At 42.8% G+C, this 26,899-nt stretch overlaps 1 protein-coding gene across 1 annotated transcript in view; it reads right to left on the bottom strand.

The window, feature by feature from the left end:
- Positions 1–8,885: 8,885 nt before the first annotated feature.
- Positions 8,886–26,899, bottom strand: part of LOC126101062 (interleukin-1 receptor-associated kinase 1-binding protein 1 homolog) — a 66,662-nt gene continuing 48,648 nt past the window's right edge. The window contains exons 3-4 of the mRNA XM_049911735.1: positions 9,725–9,869; positions 8,886–9,376 (exon numbers count right to left, since the gene is read on the bottom strand). Of these exons, the coding sequence (XP_049767692.1) occupies positions 9,257–9,376; positions 9,725–9,869 (265 nt within the window). The 3' untranslated portion in view covers positions 8,886–9,256. The remainder of the gene's footprint in view (positions 9,377–9,724; positions 9,870–26,899) is intronic.

The raw sequence follows: 26,899 nt of genomic DNA, 5'->3' as shown, positions 1-26,899 counted from the left end.
TCTCCCTTCTTAAACAGTGGCTTAACTTCAGCATATTTCAGCCATTCAGGAAATATTCCACTGATAAACGACTGATTACACAGATAGCTTAATATGTTACTTAGCTCAGAATCACATTCTTTAATTAACTTTGTTGATATTTCATCATACCCACTAGATGTTTTTGATTTTAAAGATTTTATGATGGACATTATTTCTGTTGGGGTAGTGAGGGTCAAATTCATAATATGGGAGTTACTTGAAATGTCTGGTCGAACGTAATCCATAGCAGCATCTACCGAACCTGACAACCCCATCTTTTCAGTAACAGTTATAAAATGTCTGTTAAAAAGTTCTGCAACACTATACACATCTGTCAGCAATGTATCATTTACTCTTAATGCTATTCGTTCCTCTTCATGTCCGGTTCTACCGGTCTCCTCCTTCACTATATCCCATATTGTCTTTATTTTGTTATCTGATATGACTATCTTTTCCTTGTAATATATTTGCTTTGACATCCGTATTACAGTCTTTAATATTTTACAGTATTTCTTATAATGTGCTATAGCATCAACATCGGAAATGTTTCGGATTGACAGATACAGTTTTCTTTTTGTTTTACAAGATACCCCTATTCCTCGAGTAATCCATGGCTTCTTTGTAGACTTTGCTCTACCCTTGGTAAGTTTTGGGGGAAAACAGTGTTCGAATAAGGTAAGCACTTTATTAGCAAAAATGTTATATTTTTCATTCATGCCATGAGCACTGTAAACATCAGTCCAGTGAATGTCTCTGAGGAGTGTCCTAAAATAATCAAATTTTGGCTTACTGATTACCCTCTTGAGCTCAGATTTAACAGATTTTATATCCTGTTCAGTATTAACATTTAACAGAAGGAACTGCATGTCATGGTCTGAGAGGCCATTCACTATTGGTTTTGTAATATAATTTTGTTCATTGGACTTTTCTATAAAGATATTATCAATGGCTGTTTGTGAGCAAGTGGATATCCTAGTGGGGAACTTTACTGTGGGAATTAAGTTGAATGATAGTGTTACTAACTCAAATAAGTTCTTATTGGGAGAGTCTTTAAGGAAATCTACATGGAAATCACCAGCAACCACTATTTCTTTGTTTTTGGTTGTTAAATGGGCCAGTACAGCTTAAAGGTGGTTTACAAACAAATTAAAGTTACCTGCAGGTGCTCGATATACACTTAATATTATGAAGGATATTTTGTGAAAATCCAATTCTGTTGCACATGCTTCCATATGCTGTTCTAGGCAAAATTTATGAATGTCTATGTTCTTAAATTTATGACAGTTCCTGATGAATGTGGCAACTCCTCCTTTCTCCATTTCTGATCTACAAAAGTGAGATGCTAACCTAAACCCTGTAACACTTAAAAGTTCTATGCCAGTGGCCACACGATGTTCAGAGAGGCAGATTATGTCAGCTGGGTTTGAAGACTCTAATTCATTTATGCAGATAGTTAATTCATTAATTTTATTTCTCAGTCCTCGAATATTTTGATGCAATAAAGATAGCTGACATTTCACATTGACTGAGTTAAAATTGGGTGGAGTTAAAATATCTGCTGACAGTTGAAAATTCTTAACCAATGGCTGTTTATGCTGATGTAATAAGCTGGAATTATGTTCTTTGATTTCTTTCTCAAACTGAAGGTTTGTCTCAGTTCTAACCTCTCTTACAATTTGCTTTCTTTCTGTCCTCCCTATCCTACAAAAGGGTCTTTTCTGAATCCTATAACCACTGGTATTTTACCACTCATGACAGTGCCTCCCCCCTTTAACTTTCCTGCTATTTCCCCAGCCAATTTACCCTTCCCCTTCCTGTTGAGGCGAAGGCCATGCCTAGTATAATCCCACCTACTGAGAGAATCAACATGAACCACACCAATGTGTGACCCCGCACCCGACATGAGCAGCCGTTCCAGCTCCAAATTAACTCTCTTGACAGAAGAGTTCAAATGAGGTCGGTCATGGTGCCCAAGAACAGATACAAACTCAACACTAGTATGCTTCGATGCTGATGCAATCTTCGCCAGGTCACACTCTATACTGTACCCAGGATCTCTGTCAATACTGTTACCTGCCCCGCCCACTATAACCACGGTGTCTTCCTTAGTGAAATGTTTGCAAAGTGATCCTAAATCCTCTGTCACCTGCTCCAGACCAGCACTAGGTTTAAAAAAATTGGTGACCTGGTATTCTGATCCTAGTTCATCCTGCAAAAGTTGGCCAACACCTCTTCCATGGGAACTAACTAACAACACCACTTTCTTTCTCTTTACTGATTTCCCTACATTCTTACTTTTCAATTTGCTGCTGAAAGTTTGTTGTTCCCTGTCTATGCCTGCAACTGCTTGAGGCTCACCAGCTTCTAACTGAAGCAACAGGTCAAATCTATTTTCCACATTCACTGTAAAGCTGTCAGACAAAGTTCTAGGCCTGTTCCTCCTGTTGCCTGTTGCCACTTCCCACCTCTCTTTACCCTTCTCCCTCCTTAACCTGTCAAGATCTCCCCTGGCCTTGTCTAACGCAGCCTGAAGGGCGGCAATTTTCCCCTCCTGTTCTAGTATCTTCCTATCTCTACTACAAATCCTACAAATATTAGGGAGTGTAAGACAAATAAGAACAATTTGGTGTCATATGACAATGTTATTCTGCTCCCACATAGACAAGATATGGCCAAGCTGGCAAAACGCTACCCATGTGTAAAAACCAAAGCAAACAGTAACACTTCATTGATTAGCTACAAGGCTGTTACACATTAATCAAGTTAAGTATTAAACACTATTGAAGTTGTAATGAGAATTAAACCCACTTTTTTTTTTTAAGAAACCAAGAAACTCAGTGTTCAGTTTGCCCAAAGGCTTTTGTCACATGCACACAAGGACTTTACAATAATAGAAACACTGAGTTAATTACTTCCCCAAAATCACGAAAGAAAATTCCTAATCCAGTGACATTCCTGCAACAGCGTGATACCAAAATAATGATAATATACTAATGAACTTGAGGCTGGAATGGGAGATCAGCAAAAGTGCATGTGACCTTCCATCACCTAGGCCTCATGCAATGATGGGGAGGCCACCAAAACAGAAGGGAAACACGCCCCTGCCCTGGAACAGCAGAACAGCAATGCATCATCCACTGCTGATAAAAGTCTGTCAACATTGTACCAGACATCAACCATCAAACACATTTGATAGAAATTAACATACAAAACAATAATTAAATGTGCAATTAAAGATTATTTTCAAGGAAACCAACCATTAAAACCTCAGTATATGAGTGGACCCTCATAGTCATTGAAGTTAACCTTCCTAGCAATACCAAGAAACATTGTACATTGTCATTTAAAAGAATAGTCACATAATAATCAAACAAGATTAAATACGACAAGTTAAACCTTAACTGGGGCCTCTTAGGGACTAATAGACACTGTAATTTGGATACACACCAAATGGCAGATGGCCAGTTAAAATGTATGCCTATAATCTGAGGGGCTCAAACACATGACAGGCACATGCATACCTTTAGGCACAGTGCACACAACTTTAGGTGCAGGACAAATCCAATTACTCATCACAGGAAGGGTCATAAGGCCCACAACAAACAAATTGCAATTAGTAGTATTAAATACTCAATGGTAACAAACAATGATACCAGATTAACATTGCAAAATACTAGCTTGGCATTTACAGAAACCTCCAGATTGACACACACAATCCCAAAAGGGGTCACTGAAAGGCATAAAGGAAGCAGATTCCTGGCCAGTTCACACTGGGGCAGAATTAACAATCTTTAATTACAGTACTTACTGAACAGTCTTCTTACATAATTTCAAACAAATGCCGAGGAGACCAATGACTTCAGGTTCCAGATAGGTACTGGACAACACTGTCCTCCTGCTCATAACAGCTAATCAGTTGTTCAATACATCTCAGTATATTTAGCACACCTTAATTGACTGATGCACTACATATCCCATTTGTGCATGATGAGAACTGCTCCTTGCCCGCTAAACTGCCTGGTAGCAATTTTCAATGCTGCAGGAAAATGCAGACCCCCCCCACCACCACAGCCCAACAGTCAAGTGTTTCAAACTGCTGCAATCGCTAGTATGCTGAAGCATTATTGCTCACAAGGGCCTTGGGGGCGGGGGGGGGGGGGGGGGGGGGGGGGGGGGAGCAAACCATGAAAAGATGTTGGTTAGGTGATGGATGGTAATGGAGATTGTAAGCCCTCAGCTAGGGAGCAGCCAAACAAACTGAGAGAACACAATGAGAACAACCAAGATGCAATGGTTGCACATCTTAGTACAGGGAAGGGGTCCTATGAAATCAATGAAGAGTTTATCCATGGGATACTGTTCTCACTTGCACTGCAGGAACCCCGTGTGAGTCAGTGTTCAGTTTACATCTCTGACATGACTTGTTCTCATTAATCAAACTGTGAATATCCCTGTACGACGAAGGCCAGGTGAGGTGAGCACATACTTTCGCCAAGGTTTTGCAAAGGCTTAAATGACCACCCGCCAAAGAGTTATGGAAATAATAAAAAAATGGAATGAAATAACTCAATATGGAGACAAATTCTAGGCTCACCAAGTTCACTTACTTGTTTACACAAAATCCCATCCTTTAATGAATACTTCAGAACACACTCTCTGGACAACAATTGCCTCCAAATGGGTCGCCACAAAGGATCCTGATCCAGCTTGACCTTAAGATTGCCAACAATCATGTTACTTCGGCTAACACACCACACACAATATCATGAGGCCCCCAGCTTCACCTTTGACTCCTGGATCCTCCTACTCAAACTTACGACTAGGCATATCTGCTACCTGATTGTTGGATTCTTTAATATGGCTGATATGTGGACAGCCCATCCTCCAATCCTACCAGTTTTCCTGGGCCCAGCCAGAACCCAACTCACTGCCTGATTGACAGTTTCTAAATCAAATTTCTGTACTCAAGATAAAATTTGAACTTTTCACGGGCGAATATAACAGCTAAGGCTGCACACTCAAACATCAGATACCTACGTTCAGGACCCATCCATCTCTTTGAGGCAAAAGCTAAAGGATGTCTTTCATCCAGACCCTCCTGTAGAGGAACTGTGGCGACCTGAGCAGTCGAAGCATCAGTCTGTCAAAATCAGGCACAGCCAATACCGTAGGACTTTGATGGCTGTATTAACAGCCTCGAAAGCACGTGAAACTGGGAATGAATTTACGACAATAATTAGGCACTCCTATAAACCTGGACACCTCCTTTTTACTCATAGGTGGAGGAAATTTCTTCAGGTCCTTTGTTCATTCATGCTCAATCCTAATAATATCACCTGAAATGAGGTGACCCAAAAAATGAGATCTGGTGCCTGGTGAGGCCACAGCTTAACTTTTAACCCAGCAGAACAAGAACAAAGTTAGACAAGACCTGGCCAAGGTGAGAAAGGTGTTCCTCAAATGAATGGCTATAGACAACCACATTAAGCTAGTTATAAACACACAGAAACTTCAAATCCCCCAAGACACAATCCAATAAACCAGAAAGAACAGTGAACAAGTTGCGAACCCAAATGGCACTCTATTAATCTCGCACACATTCCAGTCTGAGCAAAAGGCAATGACATGCTTAGATCCTTTGGTCAAGGGAATCTGGTAATAGGCTTGATACAAGTTGAGCATGGTGAAGCAATTAGCCCCAGAAAGCGAAGATCAGGCAAGGGGCTTCCAAAATGGCCTTGTTCCCTGTAATCAACTACCAGCCTACAGTCCTGTCCCTGAGCTTTAGACCAACTGCTATTATAGTGTAAATGAATGCCTGGAATAGCTTCATACAAAACAATTATGTACTCTGTGCCAATAGTAATTTTTATCATACTGTTGCTATGATCTAAATAAATAACATGTACAAAAGTGTTAGAATTATTATATGTTATATCTAAATATCAACTGTGTATTCCATGTAAAAAGTCTTTCTAATACATTAATGTAATTAATCAAAGTTGTACATGCTATTTCAAAGCGGTCTGATGTTGTGTAGTCTATTATGCACATTTGTATTGTGTAGAGTATTGTTCACCCTTTATGTGTGTGTGTGTGTGTGTGTGTGTGTGTGTGTGTGTGTGTGTGTGTGTCTATATATGGTGCTTGATCGTCGGGAGTATGTGGCTGAGGGACTGCGTCAGCTTTCAGGCAACACAACATACAAAGTTTGCCAAGGTAATCCCATTCCTGATGTCCAGGCAGAGCTTCAAGGAATCATCAGAAGCTTAGGCCCCCTACAAAACCTTTCACCTGACTCCATCAACCTCCTGACCCCACCGACACCCCACACCCCTACCTTCTACCTTCTTCCTAAAATTCACAAACCCAATCATCCTGGCTGCCCCATTGTAGCTGGTTACCAAGCCCCCACAGAACGTGTCTCTGCCTACGTAGATCAACACCTTCAACCCATTACATGCAGTCTCTCATCCTTCATCAAAGACACCAACCACTTTCTCGAACGCCTGGAATCCTTACCCAATCTGTTACCCCCGGACCATCCTTGTAACCATTTATGCCACTTCCTTATACACAAATATTCCGCACGTCCAGGGCCTCGCTGCGATGGAGCACCTCCTTTCACGCCGATCACCTGCCACCCTACCTAAAACCTCTTTCCTCATTACCTTAGCCAGCTTCATCCTGACCCACAACTTCTTCACTTTCGAAGGCCGGACATATCAACAATTAAAGGGAACGGCCATGGGTACCAGGATGGCCCCCTCGTACGTCAACCTATTTATGGGTCGCTTAGAGGAAGCCTTCTTGGTCACCCAGGCCTGCCAACCTAAAGTTTGGTACAGATTTATTGATGACATCTTCATGATCTGGACTCACAGTGAAGAAGAACTCCAGAATTTCCTCTCCAACCTCAACTCCTTTGGTTCCATCAGATTCACCTGGTCCTACTCCAAATCCCATGCCACTTTCCTTGACGTTGACCTCCATCTGTCCAATGGCCAGCATCACACGTCCGTCCACATCAAACCCACCAACAAGCAACAGTATCTCCATTATGACAGCAGCCACCCACTCCACATCAAACGATCCCTTCCCTACAGCCTAGGTCTTCGTGGCAAACGAATCTGCTCCAGTCCCGAATCCCTGAACCAGTACACCAACAACCTGAAAACAGCTTTCGCATCCCGCAACTACCCTCCCGACCTGGTACAGAAGCAAATAACCAGAGCCACTTCCTCATCCCCTCAAACCCAGAACCTCCCACAGAAGAACCCCAAAAGTGCCCCACTTGTGACAGGATACTTTCCGGGACTGGATCAGACTCTGAATGTGGCTCTCCAGTAGGGATACGACTTCCTCAAGTCCTGCCCTGAAATGAGATCCATCCTTCACGAAATCCTCCCCACCCCACCAAGAGTGTCTTTCCGCCGTCCACGTAACCTTCGTAAACTCTTAGTTCATCCCTATGAAATCCCCAAACCACCTTCCCTACCCTCTGGCTCCTACCCTTGTAACCGCCCCCGGTGGTAAATCTGTCCCATGCGATCAAAGACAGAGCCACGTGTGAAAGCACCCACGTGATTTACCAACTGACCTGCCTACACTGCGAAGCTTTCTATGTGGGAATGACCAGCAACAAACTGTCCATTCGCATGAATGGACATAGGCAGACAGTGTTTGTTGGTAATGAGGATCACCCTGTGGCTAAACATGCCTTGGTGCACGGCCAGCACATCTTGGCACAGTGTTACACCGTCCGGGTTATCTGGATACTTCCCACTGACACCAACCTATCAGAACTCCGGAGATGGGAACTTGCCCTTCAGTATATCCTCTCTTCTCGTTACCCGCCAGGCCTCAAACTCCGCTAATTTCAAGTTGCTGCCGCTCGTACCTCACCTGTCATTCAACAACATCTTTGCCTCTGTACTTTCGCCTCGACTGACATCTCTGCCCAAACTCTTTGCCTTTACAAATGTCTGCTTGTGTATGTGTATGTGCGGATGGATATGTGTGTGTGTGTGTGTGTGCGAGTGTATACCTGTCCATTTTTCCCCCTAAGGTAAGTCTTTCCGCTACCGGGATTGGAATGACCCCTTACCCTCTCCCTTAAAACCCACATCCTTTCGTCTTTCCCTCTCCTTCCCTCTTTCCTGACAAAGCAACTTTGGGTTGCAAAAGCTTGAAATTTGTGTGTGTGTTTTTTATTGTTTTTATTGCCTCTATCAACATACCAACGCTTTCGTTTGGTAAGTTACAGCTTCTTTGTTTTTAGACATATATATATATATATATTTTTGACGAAATCCATGCAATGTACATTGTCTCTGGATGAATAAACTACTACTACTACTACTACTACTACTACTACTATGGTGAAGTGGAAGCCTAATTATCCCATCTTGCAATATAGCACTACTAGTATGGTGAAGTGGAAGCCTAATTATCCCATCTTGCAATATAGCACTGATACTCTGCCTCAAAATTTTCTTTTTAGACGGCAAAAGACGATACGGGTCCTGTCGAACTGGAACATCATCAACTAGACAAGTATTACACTGGTGTCCAAAATTAAAGCAACAAATGGAAATTTTGCAACATCGTGTTTATTTTGACACAGAACAGTATAAACAGTTGATAGTAAAATAGAAACAATATAAAGAATACAGAGCGTAAACAGCTGCAACACGAATAACAGTAGACAAAAATGTTGTGTGTTTGTTACAACTTAACAGATTTGCACACATATTCCAACAACTGGTTAATATGCTCAATATGGGGTGCGAACAACTCTGGCAGCAATACAGATCTAACAATGACAGGGCATGCTGTGAATAAAGTCTTCAATTGTATGTTCAGGCAATAACACCCATTCTTCCTGCAGAGCTGCTCACAAGTTTTGGAGAGTGATTGTTGGATCCTGATGTGATGCAACCTGTCTCCCTAGTGCATCCCATACATGCTCTGTGGGATTCAAATCAGGAGAGCAAGCAGGCCATGCCATGTGTATAACATTTTCAGTTTCCAAGAAAACATCAACCACTCATGCTCTATGAGGTCGAACATTATCATACATCAATTCGAAATCTGGGCCCGCAGCACGTCACAAGAACCGCACTGAGGTCCCAAGGTCTCATCAAGATACCTACAGCAGTTTAACCTTGCCGATTCACCCATTCAATTTCATAAAGAGGTGTTCGAGTGGTCAACATAATACCTGTTCACACTGTTAGGCATCCTCCTCGATATCAGTCTCTTTCCACAATGGTTGGGTCCCGAAATAGTGTCCCACGTGCCCTCCATATGTGAATCCATTGAGAACCTTTAGCCAGACCAAATCAGGACTCATCTGTGAAAAGAACAATGGCGCACTGTTTGACTGTCCAGTTGGCATATTGACGACTCCACTCTAGACGTTCCCTTCTAGGAACATGCATTAGAGGTACACATACAGCAAGTCTCTGACACTGAAGGCCATTCTTCCTCTCTCCCTCTTTTATTTTTTTAAATTTTTTTTAAGCAATGAAGAAACTCAATGCTCAGTTTGGCCAAAGGCTTTCATCATACGCCCACAACCACCTTACAATAATAGAAACACTGAGTAAATTACTTCACCAAAATCACTAAAGCCAAGTCCTAATCAGGCAACACCTCCACCACAGCATGATACCAAAGGAATGACAATAAACGACTCAACCTGAGGCTGGAATGGGAGATCAGCAGAAGCGCCTGTGACACGCCAGCACCTAGGCCTCATGAGATGATGAGAAAGTCGCCAAAGCAGAAGGGAAACTGCCCCAGACTGGCAGAACAGCAATGTGTCAACCACTGTCAATACAAGGCTGTCAACATGTACCAGACAATAAACACATTTGATAAAAATTAACGTACAAAGCAATACTTAAATTGGCAATTCAAGATTATTTTCAAGGAAACCAGCCTTTAAAACTTTAATATAGGAGTGGTCCACTCATAAACATTGTAAGTTAATCTTACTAGCAATAATAAGAAACAATGTATAATGTCATTTAAAAGAATAAGCACACAATAATCAAACAAGATTAAATTAGTCAGGGTATACATTTATTGAGGCCTCTTAAGGACTAATAGATACTGTAATTTGGATATAAACCAACTGGATTGCCGGTTATAATGTAGACCTATAACACGAAGGGCTTCTCATCACACACCAAAGAGAGGGTGCAAATACAAGAATGCACAAACACATGACTGACACTTGTGGATGTTTTGGCTGAGTGCACACAACTTTAGTTATGCATCAACAAATAACTCGCCACAGGAAGGGCCATAGCGTCTACTACAAACAGAAATTTCAATCAGTAGTATCAAATACTCAATGATAACAAACAACGATTCCAAGTACCAGATTAACTTTGCAAAATACTAACCTGGCACTTACAGAAACCTCCAGATTGACACACACAGCCCCAAAAGGGGTCACTGAAGGAAGCAGATTCCCAGCCAGCTCACACAGGGGTAGAATTAACAATTTTTTAAATACAGTACTTACTGAATGGTCTTCATACATAATTTCAAATAAATGCCAAGGAGGCCAATAGCTTCAGGACGCCAGGTAGGCACTGGATAACGCTGCCCTCCTGCTTGAATCTGCTAACAAGTTGTTCAGTACATCTCATTGTATTTAGCACATCACAACTGACTAATGCACCTTGTATCCGGGTTGCACCTGACAAGAGCCACTCCTTGCTCTCTAAACTTGCCAGTAGCAACAGTCAGGAAAAGCACTTGCAACCATATATAAATACGGTCTGAGAGGCAGTGGCACTACACTTCACTTCAAACTCAGTTATAATGCGATCCTTGTCAGTCGAACGATAGCAAACGTGCTGCCTCGGGTGATGTCAAAGCCAGACTGCAACTAAATGTGTCTTCAGTAAGAGTAGAAAGGGAATTCACAAGGACTGTACAACATCCTGTATCATTTAGATTTTTGAAAGGACATCTTTATTTCACAGAGAGCTATCACACGGTCCACGTCAGTCAAACACCAGCTTACGTGCTGCCTCGCCTCAAGGCCTACAAGAAAGAAAAGCTGTGGCGTGTACGTCATGAAGGGCCTGAGCTCACTCGCTCACTCAACTTGGAAGACAAACTGCGTTTCTACACCTGTTAACTCGTAAAAGTTTGGAAGGTAGGAGACGAGGTACTGGCAGAAGTAAAGCTGTGAGTACCGGACGTGAGTCGTGCTTCGGTAGCTCAGTTGGTAGAGCACTTGCCCGCGAAAGGCAAAGGTCCCGAGTTCGAGTCTCGGTTGGGCACACAGTTTTAATCTGCCAGGAAGTTTCATTATTATAATACTTACTACTACTATTATTATTATTATTATTATTATTATTAGAAGTACTACTATAGTAGTAGTATAAGGGTGTTTGTAGGACACTTTAGAAATTAAATTGATATGCGAATTATTTAAATTCATCAATTAATCACCTCCACTCCTGCCGAGTCCCGTCCCTGAACACAACCGCCGCCACCCCTGGATGATGTCACGTGTATTCTCAGCAGCACTTGTACCACAGCCCCCCCTCCCTCTCCCCCTCCCCACTCCCCACTCCCCCACCGACCCTCCACCCAACCAACCCCATTGTTAGGAATTTCAAATTTTGGTGGGAATTTCGAATGTTCGAGGGGAATGTCTTTGTCCCAAGGCTGTGCTTACGTCCCAACCCACCCCCCACCTGGGAACTGGCAGGAAATTAAAATTGGCGGCTCCCTTTCTGGGACTTCAGCCCAGGTCCTCCTGGGCGAAAAGTTCAAGTGTGCCCCCCTAACACAATTAAACCAGCAGAGGTGCTTGGAATTGATGGGAAATTAAAATAGGCGGTTCCCTTTCCGGGACTCAAACCCTGGTCCTCCTGAGCAGAAAGCCCAAGTGCACCCCTCTAACACAATTAAAACAGCAATGGCGCTTGGAATTGACAGAAAATTACAAATAGCTGTGGCGTTTCCGGGACTCGAACCCTGATTCTACTGGGCGAAAAGACCAAGTTACACCCCCTATCACATGGAAACTATCCAATGCGGGAGAGGAAGGTTAGGTTAGTGTACTATATTTATTTTTGGTTGGGAAACTGACAAAAAGATCGATCCTAATTACATAATTAATAACAAAGATCGGGCCTAATTACAGACTCATATGCATAGTGCTACACAAGAATGGCTTAAAATCGTAATACAACTCAAAAACTGATGATTCCATACAACTGGCGTTATCCTGCTGGCAAAATATTTTGCAATACCACTCGAAAATAGCTACAGACACACTCAAACTCTATCCTACACCTACAAGCTGGCAGGAAAAAGGCTGGGGTGTAAGGTATTATCTTTATTCTTTTTGGCGGGAAATACATTCAACTGATGAGATGCTGGTGTTGGACAGAGAGGAGTTTAAAAAGTGTACTACCTGTAAGCACACAGTATCTATCGTTGTTTGTTGTCAGAGTTCGCTACGGATGCCTGCTCAAAAACCATCCTGCAGCCCAGGTAACTGAAGCCAATACACGCTACCACAACTGATGGAAAAAATGTGTCGCAGTTCTAATTACAGTTCAAAATTGTCGTGAAAAAAAAAAAAAAAACAGCACTCGTAATGAACGGGTCATAACGGAGCACATGTACTGGGGAAAATCATTGTCCTAAAATACTGCAGAGGAGGCGGTAGTTGAATGCCCGTACTCCTCGATAGGCGTTCACAAACTGCCGAAAACCGAGGCCCCCTTCCTCCCTCCTTTCCTCCATTCACCTATGCGGGAGGGGACTCATGCTCCTTCAAACCGTCAGCTGCTCCGCCGACCACCTCACGGCCAGGGAGGCCACTTTCTGCCCTATGCTGCCACCCTATGCGGTCGTTCGCCGCACTCGGCTTTCCACCATCTGGTCCAGTCCTAGACAATACATCCAGAGAATGGTCCAGGTGGCTCGCAAAGCATGGCTTTCCACCATCTGGCTGTAGTCTTAAGGTGACGCTCCTATGCCAAGACAGTAGTGTCTATATATAGTGATAGAGCCTCCACATGCTCCCCCCCCCCCCCCCCTCCCCTCCCCTGGACAGAGTGTGGCGGTGTCCAGTGACCACCACCGCAGCATACGCGACGCCCCCGCCCCCTTGGCCTCAGCAGACTGTCGTTTGGTGAAGAAGAACAATTGTATTTGACGTCAATGCATCTATAATCAAGCATCTATTTTTAAAAAAGCAAAACAAATTTGCGACCATAATAAGTGTCCTCTTTCCACAAAAATAGGTAAAGTCCTCGCAAATGATCAGCAGAGACATGCACACCCTACGTAAAATCAGGAAAAAGAAAACTTCGACTATTTTGATGCGAGAACTACCGAACACCACCGAATGCCCTCATTGTTTCGAAACCGTCATCAGAGTAAAGAAAAAGTGAGAACTTAAACTCCAAAGAAAAAAGTCTATATTAAGCAATTTCTTCCAGCTTGTTGAAGAAATTACATAACCTGAGAGCGTCTCTCGCGTTCAGTGTCTGTAAATAAACTGTTATGCACGTGTGTATCACAAACATTTCAGACAATCTTTCATGCCATTGGGACACATGTCGGAAAAAAAAACACACTCATTTTACGTCTGACAACAAGAAGCTATAATTCAAGAGAATGTAGGTGTTTTGTACACTATGACAGGGTTCCTTTTACCAGCGAAATGCTATATCATATTGGCATTTACGAAAGAAATCGTGAGAGCCTGTCTCGCTTTATGTAGATGAGAGATTGAAATTTCGTTAAAAGACATCGGAGGGGGGAAAAAAGAAACGCTTGTCAAGAATCATTCCGCAGTGCCATAGCCACCTCTTCCACCCACCAGGCAGCAAGTCATTGATATCAGTTTGATAGGCTAATTAATTAAATTGATCATGAGAGACACTTTGCACATGGCGAATATTTTTTGTTTCAGCAGTTGGATTACACTCACCAGCAAGGACAACTGTGAATCTGTGGAGGGAACACAATGTTCCTTTTGAGGAATACTATTGAGAAATGACATCTGAAGCTGGGCACAGAGGGATTCTAAAGCCCACAACATACATCTTGCATGAGAACTGCACTATTAAAACACGATCATAATACCTATGTTATCATCACCCTGAATAGAATGCGGTCTTGATTCTACAGGCACACACAGTTGCTGATAGTGACGCTTTCAGGCAGAAATGCTGTCTGCAATTTGGAATCAAGTCAATCCATTCAACCACATATTTGCATTGGATCCTGTAGAGTCGTCTTTTAATGAATACAGCCACTGGTGAATCATATTCGTGCCACTCTTGTATGTCAGAACAAGTAACCCTTTTATTTTTGAACTTATTTGCTAAGGATCCCATACACCAAGAAGTGCAGCACTGCTTTCAGACAGTCCCTCTGCATCTTGTAACATCTCCTTAGTCTGTGCCCCACCCTCCCTGCAGCTTAGTCCATGCAATTGTCGCAATTTAAGTCTGAGCTGCACGGAAGTCGGAGAGCGCTAGATCTAAGACCTGCATCCTGTGGGGAAACAGGATGAGCTGAGTTAATGTGAAAGGAGAGCGTTTTGCCACTCGGTGGAAATGGGAACACATTGTCATAGCTCCACCAACCAAGTACAGTGCGTAAGGTCAGCGACAAACGATGCTTTGCCCTGCAACATGAGGTAGTAGGAGAGATATTACGAGCAGTTACAGTGGTGCTGGGAAAATTAGGAAACCATGTTCTGTGTATGACTTAGAGTACTGTCTACTTGTGATTGTTAACAGCGAATCTCTTGGTCATCAGAGGACTTCCAACCTGTCTCGACACATTCCTCTAGACGAATGAGATTTATGCGAGGCACTCCACCCCCCTGCCGCATCTTGGGCCATAAAATCGAGTCTTCAGTTTCATAACTACGGTGATTCTAAGTAAGCGACAGGTGTTTCTGAGGTACTACAATCCCCAAATTTACATCTGCTTGACAGATGTCCTGTTTACGGAGTTAGTGGCGGCATGACGTGTAATTTCACATGTCAGACACCGCTGCTATGTGTTTGTCTCTTTCCTTGTAAGGATCATTCTCCATTACTAAAGTTCACTTTATATATAACTGATGCGAGCATTATATAACTTCTGAACTGTCATCGGATGTGAATAATGTGTAGCTACACACCTCTGAAAAGCTATATTGTCCTTGTATCACAAGGAATCGATGTTATAAGGAAATAGTTTTTCATATTACAGTTTATCATAAAGAAAACTTCAAGGAGAATGTATTTCATGCACTGGGAATATTTTTCTTACATTGGGAAAGTAACAGTGTCGCATTCCACACAACTAATAGGTTGGAAACCGCAATGATCTAACATTATAGCATGTTTTAAGAGCAGAAAATTCGAAATTCCTGCCAAAATTCGAAATTCCCGCCAATAGGGTAGGATGTGGGGGGGGGGGGGGGGGGGCGAAGTGGGAAGGGCTAGGGGGGGGGGGCGAAGGGGGAAGAGCTAGGGTGAGGAGGGTGCTGGGGAACACGAGCAGCTGATAAAACACATGACATCATCGGGGGGGGCAGGGGTGATTAATTGATCAATTTAATTAATTTGCATATCAATTTGATATCAAAAGTGTCCAACAACCACCCTTATACTACTACTTACTATGTTGTGCATGTGAAAGTTTATCAAATATATCGATCGATTAGAACTCAAAAGTTTCATTTATAATTGTAGTTCCTGATCCTGTTGAGTAAATAGAGAGTAGAAGCATTGCTTTCACTGAACAAAAGAAGAATGTGGACTTGCAGACTGGAAACTACGGTCAGCATGTTCTCCATTGCCTTCTGGCTGACCACAAAAACAGTTTCCAGTCTCTCGTAAAAAGAGAGTGCTGCCGCCCCTTAGGGATCACTGAACCTTAGGAGGGCAAGACTTTGTCCATATCATGTTTTACACCATAAAAAGACACTTGTTTAGCTCCAACAATATCAGTCAATTAGAAATCCCATTAGCACATTAGAATCCGTGACACATGCAAGTAAAGTTGCAGGTTGTTGTTGTGGTCTTCAGTCCTGAGACTGTTTCGATGCAGCTCTCCATGCTACTCTATCCTGTGCAAGCTTCTTCATCTCCCAGTACCTACTGCATCCTACATCCTTCTGAATCTGCTTAGCGTATTCATCTCTTGGTCTCCCCCTACGATTTTTATCCTCCACGCTGCCCTCCAATACTAAATTGGTGCTCCCTTGATGCCTCAGAACATGTCCTACCAACCGATCCCTTCTTCTGGTCAAGTTGTGCCACAAACTTCTCTTCTCCCCAATCCTATTCAATACTTCCTCATTAGTTATGTGATCTACCCATCTAATCTTCAGCATTCTTCTGTAGGACCACATTTCGAAAGCTTCTATTCTCTTCTTGTCTACACTATTTACTGTCCATGTTTCACTTCCATACATGGCTACACTCCATACAAATACTTTCAGAAACGACTTCCTGACATTTAAATCTATACTCGATGTTAACAAATTTCTCTTCTTCAGAAACGCTTTCCTTGCCATTGCCAGTGTACATTTTATATCTTCTCTACTTTGACCATCATCAGTTATTTTGCTCCCCAAATAGCTAAACTCCTTTACTACTTTAAGTGTCTCATTTCCTAATCTAATTCCCTCAACATCACCCGACTTAATTCGACTACATTAAATTATCCTTGTTTTGCTTTTGTTGATGTTCATCTTATATCCTCCCTTCAAGACACCATCCATTCCGTTCAACTGCTCTTCCAAGTCCTTTGCTGTCTCTGACAGAATTACAATGTCATCGGCGAACCTCAAAGTTTTTATTTCTTCTCCATGGATTTTAATACCTACTCCGAACTTTTCTTTCGTTTCCTTTACTGCTTGCTCAGTATACAGACTGAATAGCATCGGGGAGAGGCTATAACCCTGTCTCACACCCTTCCCAACCACTGCTTCCCTTTCATGTCCCTCGACTCTTATAACTGCCATCTGGTTTCTGTACAAATTGTAAATAGCCCTTCGCTCCCTGTATTTTACCCCTGCCACCTTTAGAATTTGAAAGAGAGTATTCCAGTCAACATTGTCAAAAGCTTTCTCTAAGTCTACAAATGCTAGAAATGTAGGTTTGCCTTTCCTTAATCTTTCTTCTAAGATAAGTCGTAAGGTCAGTATTGCCTCACATGTTCTAGTATTTCTACGGAATCCAAACTGATCTTCCCTGAGGTCGGCTTCTACTAGTTTTTCCATTCGTCTGTAAAGAATTCATGTTAGTATTTTGCAGCTGTGGCTTATTAAACTGATTGTTCGGTAATTTTCACATCTGTCAACACCTGCTTTCTTTGGGATTGTAATTCTTATATTCTTCTTGAAGTCTGAGGGTATTTCACCTGTTTCATACATCTTGCTCACCAGATGGTAGAGTTTTGTCAGGACTGGCTCTCCCAAGGCCGTCAGTAGTTCCAATGGAATGTTGTCTACTCTGGGGGCCTTTTTTCGACTCAGGTCTTTCAGTGCTCTGTCAAACTCTTCACGCAGTATCGTATATCCCATTTCATCTTCATCTACATCCTCTTCCATTTCCATAATATTGTCCTCAAATGCATCACCCTTGTATAGACCCTCTATACACTCCTTCCACCTATCTGCTTTCCCTTCTTTGCTTAGAACTGGGTTTCCATCTGAGCTCTTGATATTCATGCAAGTGGTTCTCTTTTCTCCAAAGGTCTCTTTAATTTTCCTGTAGGCAGTATCTATCTTACCCCTAGTGAGATAAGCCTCTACATCCTTACATTTGTCTTCTAGCCATCCCTGCTTAGCCATTTTGCACTTCCTGTCGATCTCATTTTTGAGACGTTTGTATTCCTTTTTGCCTGCTTCATTTACTGCATTTTTATATTTTCTCCTTTCATCAATTAAATTCAATATTTCTTCTGTTACCCAAGGATTTCTACTAGCCCTCGTCTTTGTACCTACTTGATCCTCTGCTGCCTTCACTACTTCATCCCTCAAAGCTACCCATTCTTCTTCTACTGTATTTCTTTCCCCCATTCCTGTCAATTGTTCCCTTATGATCTCCCTGAAACTCTGTACAACCTCTGGTTCTTTCAGTTTATCCAGGTCCCATTTCCTTAAATTCCCGCCTTTTTGCAGTTTCTTCAGTTTTAATCTACAGGTCACAACCAATAGATTGTGGTCAGAGTCCACATCTGCCCCTGGAAATGTCTTACAATTTAAAACCTGGTTCCTAAATCTCTGTCTTACCATTATATAATCTATCTGATACCTTTTAGTATCTCCAGGGTTCTTCCATGTATACAACCTTCTATCATGATTCTTAAACCAAGTGTTAGCTATGATCAAGTTGTGCTCTGTGCAAAATTCTACGAGGCGGTTTCCTCTTTCATTTCTTAGCCACAATCCATATCACCTACTACGTTTCCTTCTCTCCCTTTTCCTACACTCGAATTCCAGTCATCCATGACTATTAAATTTTCGTCTCCCTTCACTATCTGAATAATTTCTTTTATTTCATCATACATTTCTTCAATTTCTTCGTCATCTGCAGAGCTAGTTGGCATATAAACTTGTACTACTGTAGTAGGTGTGGGCTTCGTATCTATGTTGGCCACAATAATGCGTTCACTATGCTGTTTGTAGTAGCTTACCCGCATTCCTATTTTCCTATTCATTATTAAACCTACTCCTGCATTACCCCTATTTGACTTTGTGTTTATAACCCTGTAGTCACCTGACCAGAAGTCTTGTTCCTCCTGCCACCGAACTTCACTAATTCCCACTATATCTAACTTTAACCTATCCATTTCCCTTTTTAAATTTTCTAACCTACCTGCCCGATTAAGGGATCTGACATTCCACGCTCCGATCTGTAGAACGCCAGTTTTCTTTCTCCTGATAACGGCATCCTCTTGAGTAGTCCCCGCCCGGAGATCCGAATGGGGGACTATTTTACCTCCGGAATATTTTACCCAAGAGGACGCCATCATTATTTAATCATACAGTAAAGCTGCATGCCCTCGGGAAAAATTACGGCCGTAGTTTCCCCTTGCTTTCAGCCGTTCGCAGTACCAGCACAGCAAGGCCGTTTTGGTTATTGTTACAAGGCCAGATCAGTTAATCATCCAGATTGTTGCCCTTGCAACTACTGAAAAGGCTGCTGCCCCTCTTCAGGAACCACATGTTTGTCTGGCCTCTCAACAGATACCCCTCCGTTGTGCTTGTACCTACGGTACGGCTATGTGTATCGCTGAGGCACGCAAGCCTCCCCACCAACAGCAAGGCCCATGGTTCATGGGGGGGTAAGCACTAATTAATCTAGGCACCTTAAAATAAAACTGTGTGATGTATGTAATAAGGTACTTGTGGATGACAAAACGAAGAAATCTAAAATTGTAGGTATTTATATATTATTAAATTAGGTAATTAATTGTATTATATAATAAAATATTACAAAATTATTACAGTATTCTTTGATTGTATTTAAGTTTGTGACACTTTGGCATTTGGTTGTAACTTTAGGTCATTAAGTTACTGTAATTTAATAAATAACAAAAATGACTTTAAAGTATTGTTTTTAGGTCTTATTGTCAACATATTTATAATTTCTTCAGAATCTGGTTGACTGCCAGGTCAGGATGAACACTCATTAGAGCAAGACCAGTAAGTCTGTCACCTCCCATTTTTTTCTGATGTAGGTTTTTAGCCTCTTTTAGAGTGGAGAAACATCTTTCTGGTGTTGCAGCAGACACTGGGGGCGTGGCTAAGATGATGAGAAGCTTTTTTTATCAAAGGAAAAACTATTCATTGCACTGATCAATAGCTTCTATTGCCGTGTCAGGCTTTCACTCTACAGTTTTCCGGTGATTGTGCCATATCTCATATTCACCCAGAAATACTGTGCCTGCATTTTCAGCCAGAAACATTTGTGCTATATTTTTAAGACTTTCTTTGTTCTGCAGTCATTACTGGTTTTCTTAATCGAAAGCATCTGAATCCCTTTGATCGTTTCTTCACGTGGTTTAAAACGAGCATCAGTTTCTGTAATCACAGGTTCAACAAAAGTGTAAAATATGTTTGATTGGTAATATACTTGGCAGTTTCTCCTGGTACATTGCTGCACTGGGTTTGCCTTCCAGTCGTTCCTGGAACAACTGTGTCATTTGGACTCATTTGTTTTGCCTTCTCGAAAAGAACTGAGAATTGACTTGCGTTCTGAATGTTTTGCACAGTAGTTTTTATTGTATTCGCATAGCTGAAAGTTTTGGTCAAATCCACATTGATCTTCTACATTGCTTTGTTTAGGTTCGCCGTATATGAAAAACTTTTCTTAGTTTATCTAGCAACACAATAAACTGGCTGTTTTCTAAGGGGATCTGCAGTTGGTATGCGGGAGTGGCGACATCCTTACTAGCAGCGTCTTGAAGTGTCTCAAGTGTTGTGGATACTACTGGAAGCATTTCTACAAATCTTTCGGCAGCCACATTCTTTTTGGTCCACCGCATCTCAGAAGAGGAGATAAGTGTCGAATGAGAAGAGTTAACTTGTTCTATAATTTTCATCAAAAGGTTGTCCCGAAGTGGAGATTGTCGAAAAAAATGTACTACACTTTTTATAGATCTAATAATGTTCCATATCATAGGTATCTCGCATGAATGCGTTGAAACTAATTAAGATAATGAGTAATGGAACAACCTTCGTATGGCTCCACTCTCCATTTTTGCAAAATTTATTCAAGATGGCGGATTCAAGATTTCAGAAATAGATATGGCAACGTCGCAATGACGTCATGGCGAGAAGTTCAAATTTTGGTGGGAAGATAGGTCAATTGGGCTACCTCCACTAACCTAACGACATCCCCTACCCTTCTCCTTCTCCTCTCCTCCCCTCCCCTCCCCTCCACCAGAAAATGGTGAGTAGTTCCCACTCCAGCAGGGCAGCACACCATGACTACCTCCACTAACCTAAGAAAATGGCGAGAGGAAGGGGCACTTTGCTACCTCCACTAACCTAAGTCATCCGACCACCACCTCTTCCTAGGAATTGGCGGGAATAGGGCTCGGTCTGTGCTGGATAGGATGGACATAAGTCTTTATTTTGCAGTCAGTCTTTATTTAAACAATTAGAGACAGTGCGTTCATCACAAGGTCCAGAGTCCAACTGACCTAGTACACAGTACTGCCACCACAGGGCACCGCCGTCCCTCCCTTGATGTAATCCAAGATGGTGGTCTGGAGGGGAAAAATGGCGGGAAAAGGATTCAGCCTGTTCTGGGCTGCTGGAGAGAGGAAGGAGTGTACTTTATTTATTTTGGAACAATTTATTTAGGGATGAATTTAACAAAGTATATTTATTACACTGATACAAAACACACACCCTGATGTGCTCGAGATTGCAGCAAATAGTCTACAGACCTGCAAACTACTTGTAAATAATGCAGTACACTGATGTGCAGAGACGCAAAAAACTCGTAAATTACTGAAATAATGCAGTACACAGCATACAGACATGCAAACTACTCCTAGATCACTTAAATAATGCATGTGTAACGTTATGCAAACTTGCTTACAATGCTTAAACAGTCAAAACTGATGCAGTGCACAAACACTCAGTGCACGTATAAAATGCTGTCAAACTATCATCAACCGCAACTATCAGAGGCTCCAACGCGTGCACACGTCAACGCTGCCGTGAGCCACCGCCGGATAGAGGAATATAGGGCACGAGATATTGCTCTCAGGCTGCTGCTGATGGGAGGTGAAAGTTGAATCTACAGTTAAGAGTTCTTCGAGTGTTATACTGACATCACATGTCTATGTAAATAAGAGGTAAGTCAACGTCTGGGCCGCGCACAAGTGTTTACCGTTGCTGACACAAAACCTCTCTACCTGTGGATACTGACATCGCAGGTCGCTCTATAGAAATCTGTTCCAATGATTCCTAGAATAACATCGACTGCTTTCTCCCTTGCGATCCTAATGGTACACCCTGTCCATTGGAATTGGTAAAGTGTCACAGAAATAGTTAACCGTCACTTTTGTTGTAGCTTTCGTGATGTCTCAGCTTGTCCGAATAGAAATTCTTGTCCTAACAGGACCTGTCAACGAAAATATCACAGAATAACACCGATTGCATTCTTCCTGATGGTCCTAACGAGGCATCACGTGTTACCCTTCCCAGAAATCGTAATATCCTGCTTTCAGCATACATCTCAGAAATGGTAAAATTCTTACCGCCTGCAGACTTCACATGTATCTGCACACTTGCGAAAACACAGTTAATCATTGAAGCATTCTTGTTACTTGGAGAGAGAGAGGGTGGGGGGAGAGGGGGGAGAGAGGGGCGAGATAGAGGGGGGGGAGAGGGGGGAGAGAGGGGAGGTAGGCAGGGGGAGGGTGGGGAGGGGGGAGAGAGGGGGAGGGAGAGAGAGGGGGGAGGGAGAGGGAGGGAGAGAGAGGGGGGAGGGAGAGGGAGGGAGAGAGGGGGAGGGGGAGGGAGAGGGAGAGGGAGAGGGAGGGAGAGAGAGAGAGAGAGAGAGAGAGAGAGACGATGGTCGCATCAAGCCCTTTGAGAAATAGTGACGTTCCATAAAAGCTTCTCATTGGCTGAACATTCAAATGAAGCTCTCTCATTGGTCGCCTCTGTCTATGTATAAACCCACAACCAACCTCCATTGTCCTCAGTCCAGTGCTGTCCATCTTGTTGTGCATTCCATCATCTCTGTGTGTGTACTTGTTCTTCTCTCTCCGCAAGGTGAAGAGAGGTAGCTGCAGCAGCGCTTCAGAGTGTAGTGGCAAGAGGTATAGAGTGCTGGAGACAGGATTACCAAGTGAGTAAATAATTTTTATTTTGAGTTTATACTTCCATGTGAGTATGTTAAATTCACCTTATTAATTCCATCTTCTTGTTACAGAACAACTCCAGGATTTTGTCTTCGAGTGTGAGGAGAAACAGGAGGGGGTTGGACCGTAGCAGACTCTCGAAGTACAGCCTCCTGTGTTGGGTTTACAGCCAGAATTGTCATGTGAGTATAATTTTCATTGTAAGTTGTTCTTGTATAGCAGTGATTCAAAATTTTATTATTTCATACTACTTTTTTTTTTGTTCCTCTAGCTCACTTGATGCAAATGCAAACTGAGCTGGAGGCAGACCTGGGGGACTTAAAACAACTATTTACTGCAGCAGCAGCAGCAATGCTACATGGAACAGCCTCCAGCTGTGGATAACCAACAACACTCATGTAAGTATAGGAAAAAAATCCACGAGTGATCTTTCTGTGTAACTCGAAATTCAAAATAAATAAAATTATGTCTCGGCCTGTTACAGGAACAGCTCTAGAGGAGTTCGATCTGTTTGACAGGCAGCTGGAGGCTGTTCATCAGCAGCTGCAGGAACAGCCTCCAGCAAATAATGAGATGCCCAAGCAGCATACTTGTAAATTTAAAAAAATATATATATACTATACAGGGCTATTACAAATGATTGAAGCGATTTCATAAATTCACTGTAGCTCCATTCATTGACATATGGTCACGACACACTACAGATACGTAGAAAAACTCATAAAGTTTTGTTCGGCTGAAGTCGCACTTCAGGTTTCTGCCGTCAGAGCGCTCGAGAGTGCAGTGAGACAAAATGGCCACAGGAGCCGAGAGAGCGTATGTCGTGCTAGAAATGCACTCACATCAGTCAGTCATAACAGTGCAACGACACTTCAGGACGAAGTTCAACAAAGATCCACCAACTGCTAACTCCATTCGGCGATGGTATGCTCAGTTTAAAGCTTCTGGATGCCTCTGTAAGGGGAAATCAACGGGTCGGCCTGCAGTGAGTGAAGAAACGGTTGAACGCGTGCGGGCAAGTTTCACGCGTAGCCCGCGGAAAATTGGCTCATGCCACAACTGGAGACCGACAGCGCTGACTTCATCTTTCAACAGGATGGTGCTCCACCGCACTTCCATCATGATGTTCGGCATTTCTTAAACAGGAGATTGGAAAACCGATGGATCGGTCATGGTGGAGATCATGATCAGCAATTCATGTCATGGCCTCCACGCTCTCCCGACTTAACCCTATGCGATTTCTTTCTGTGGGGTTATGTGAAAGATTCAGTGTTTAAACCTCCTCTACCAAAAAAAGTACCAGAACTGCGAGCTCGCATCAACGATGCTTTCAAATTCATTGATGGGGACATGCTGCGCCGAGTGTGGGAGGAACTTGATTATCGGCTTGATGTCTGCCGAATCACTAAAGGGGCACATATCGAACATTTGTGAATGCCTAAAAAAACTTTTTGAGTTTTTGTATGTGTGTGCAAAGCGTTTTGAAAATATCTCAAATAATAAAGTTATTGTAGAGCTGTGAAATCGCTTCAATCATTTGTAATAACCCTGTATTTGTACGTGCCTCTAGTAGTAGTGGTAGTGGTATAGGAAGTTTTCTTTTCTGTTCCAAATCGCTTTATATATCTTGTTTGTTGTTATTGTTGTAGGCGAGACAGACCAATTGCCAGATTCTGATGTGGAAAGACAAAGGCGCTCTGATGTGGCCCTAATAGATGACGATGACTTTTTTGAGGGTGCAATGGTGTCGCCTGATCAAGGGTTAATGCCTTGGAGCCAGAGCAAAGAAGGTAATGACTCACTCTGCTTATAACCATGTGATCGCCAGCAACGGCAAGCAACGTACTTAACTATTATTTATTTTATCTCTTCTTCTACAGCAGTCATGTCTCAGCAACCTCAACACAGTGTGGTGCACATACTGGTGGCGGCTAAACCGTCTTCCTCATCAAAGCAGTGCCCGGTAAGGTACGCCTCGCCTACAAGGGTGCCGCTACTCACTGCGCGGGAAGCCGCCACCGCTGCCGCCGCCCCAGCACCCCCACTCTGACGTCCGTGGGCCCAGTAACGAAACGAACCACCACCCCTCAAGTTACTGGGTTGGGTCTACAACAGCATAGGGACCCATCGCCGCAGCCTGACCCAGTAGCACCACAACATCCTCCGCCGTCGTCAAATAGTGACAGTTCTCTCTCCCGTCCTTTTAGTGAAGGACATCAGGTCAGTGATATCATACCACACTTAGAGGAGCGAATCTCATTCACGAGGACTGAGAACCCAGCAGGAGGGTACCGTGACCCTGTTGGTTTTCTAACGGCATGCCTTCCTGTCGTGGAAACGGAGTTCCTCAAGGTAGCCAATGTTCCACTATATCCTGCCATTAAATGCAGTGCGGTACTTTGCATCAAATTATCGGACCGCCCCCCCCCCCCCCCCCCCCCCCCGCCCCTCAAAGTTGAGCCTGGTGCTGAAAAGACAACTCTTTATTATCTTTGGGGGGGGGGGGGGGGATGGCGTGATAACGCAGAGCACATCAATCGCCGAGTGGTTTCGTAATTACACCTTGAGTGCTACATAGCACCAGTTTTCTGAGATGAAATGAGGGGGTCAGCTAAAGCACTCAGCTGAATACTACACCTGGACATCGATACACATGTCTACGATCTGGTAAATGGAGGGTCAAGCTATATCAAGATCCCTAAAGATGTAGTTAAAAGAGAGCATGCATTAATGCAGAAAATAGAAATGATCAGGCTTGTTTTGCATGGTCAATCCTAGCTTGTGAAAGAAAGTACAATCGAAGGGATAATCCTGAGTGTCTACATAGCACCAGTTTTCTGAGATGAAATGAGGGGGTCAGCTAAAGCACTCAGCTGAATACTACACCTGGACATCAATACACATGTCTACGATCTGGTAAATGGAGGGTCAAGCTATATCAAGATCCCTAAAGATGTAGTTAAAAGAGAGCATGCATTAATGCAGAAAATAGAAATGATCAGGCTTGTTTTGCATGGTCAATCCTAGCTTGTGAAAGAAAGTACAATCGAAGGGATAATCCTGAGTGTCTGAGTAGATACCATGTAGGTGGTAATATTCGTGGGTGTTATAACTTTGGTGGTATCGATTTCCCCATCAAGATCCAGGACATATCTAAATTTGAGGTGCAGAATACCGCCATATCATTTCATGTTTATGGCCTGGAAAAGAGAAGCAAGTCAGATGAGCAAGACAAGCATGTTATCATCAGCCCCCTTTATTTCCCAAAATTTGCTGGTGAGCATGAGCTGCCTGTAAACATGCTGTACTTCTCTGAAGCTAATAATTATCACTATGTTTGGATCAAAGACATGTCCCAACTCCTTTCCACCCAACTATCATCTGATCATCATGTAAAAAATGTTTGCATAAGGTGCCTCAATTATTTCTCCTCAGAAAAGTTATTAACAGCACATCTAGTAGACCGTGCTCCCAAGGACCCGGTATGTGTTATTATGCCCTCTGAGGAAAACAAATTCGTGAAGTTCAATAATGCACACCACCAGGAGCGATGCCCGTTTGTATTTTACGCCAACTTTGAATGCCTCCTCACTTCTGGGACCCACTGTGAAGGTGACCCTACAGCCTCACATACCACCTTTACACAAAAACACATACCATATGCGGCAGCATAACAAATTGTATCATCATATGGTTCCAGTCTCGGATAATCCTGCAGTTTGGCTGCCGACTGAGCTCAAAAAATTCCCATGGGATGTTGATAAGCTTTACAGCAACAATGTGCCCATGACCAAATCGAAGGAGAATGAAGGTTTGTATAATAATGCTGTTATAACCTTTAATCACCAATAATTGCATGGATATTCAAACACACTCACTTATAAACAATAGCTGGTTACATGATAACAACTCAGTATCTCTTATTCGACTGCCGTGCTGTGACATGCGGCCGGCGCCGTTCGTAGCTAGGTGGCACTCCCGCACTCAGCCG

Source organism: Schistocerca cancellata, chromosome 9 (assembly GCF_023864275.1).
Source record: "Schistocerca cancellata isolate TAMUIC-IGC-003103 chromosome 9, iqSchCanc2.1, whole genome shotgun sequence".
Classification (NCBI taxonomy): domain Eukaryota; kingdom Metazoa; phylum Arthropoda; class Insecta; order Orthoptera; family Acrididae; genus Schistocerca; species Schistocerca cancellata.
This window is presented reverse-complemented; position numbering and strand designations above follow the sequence as displayed.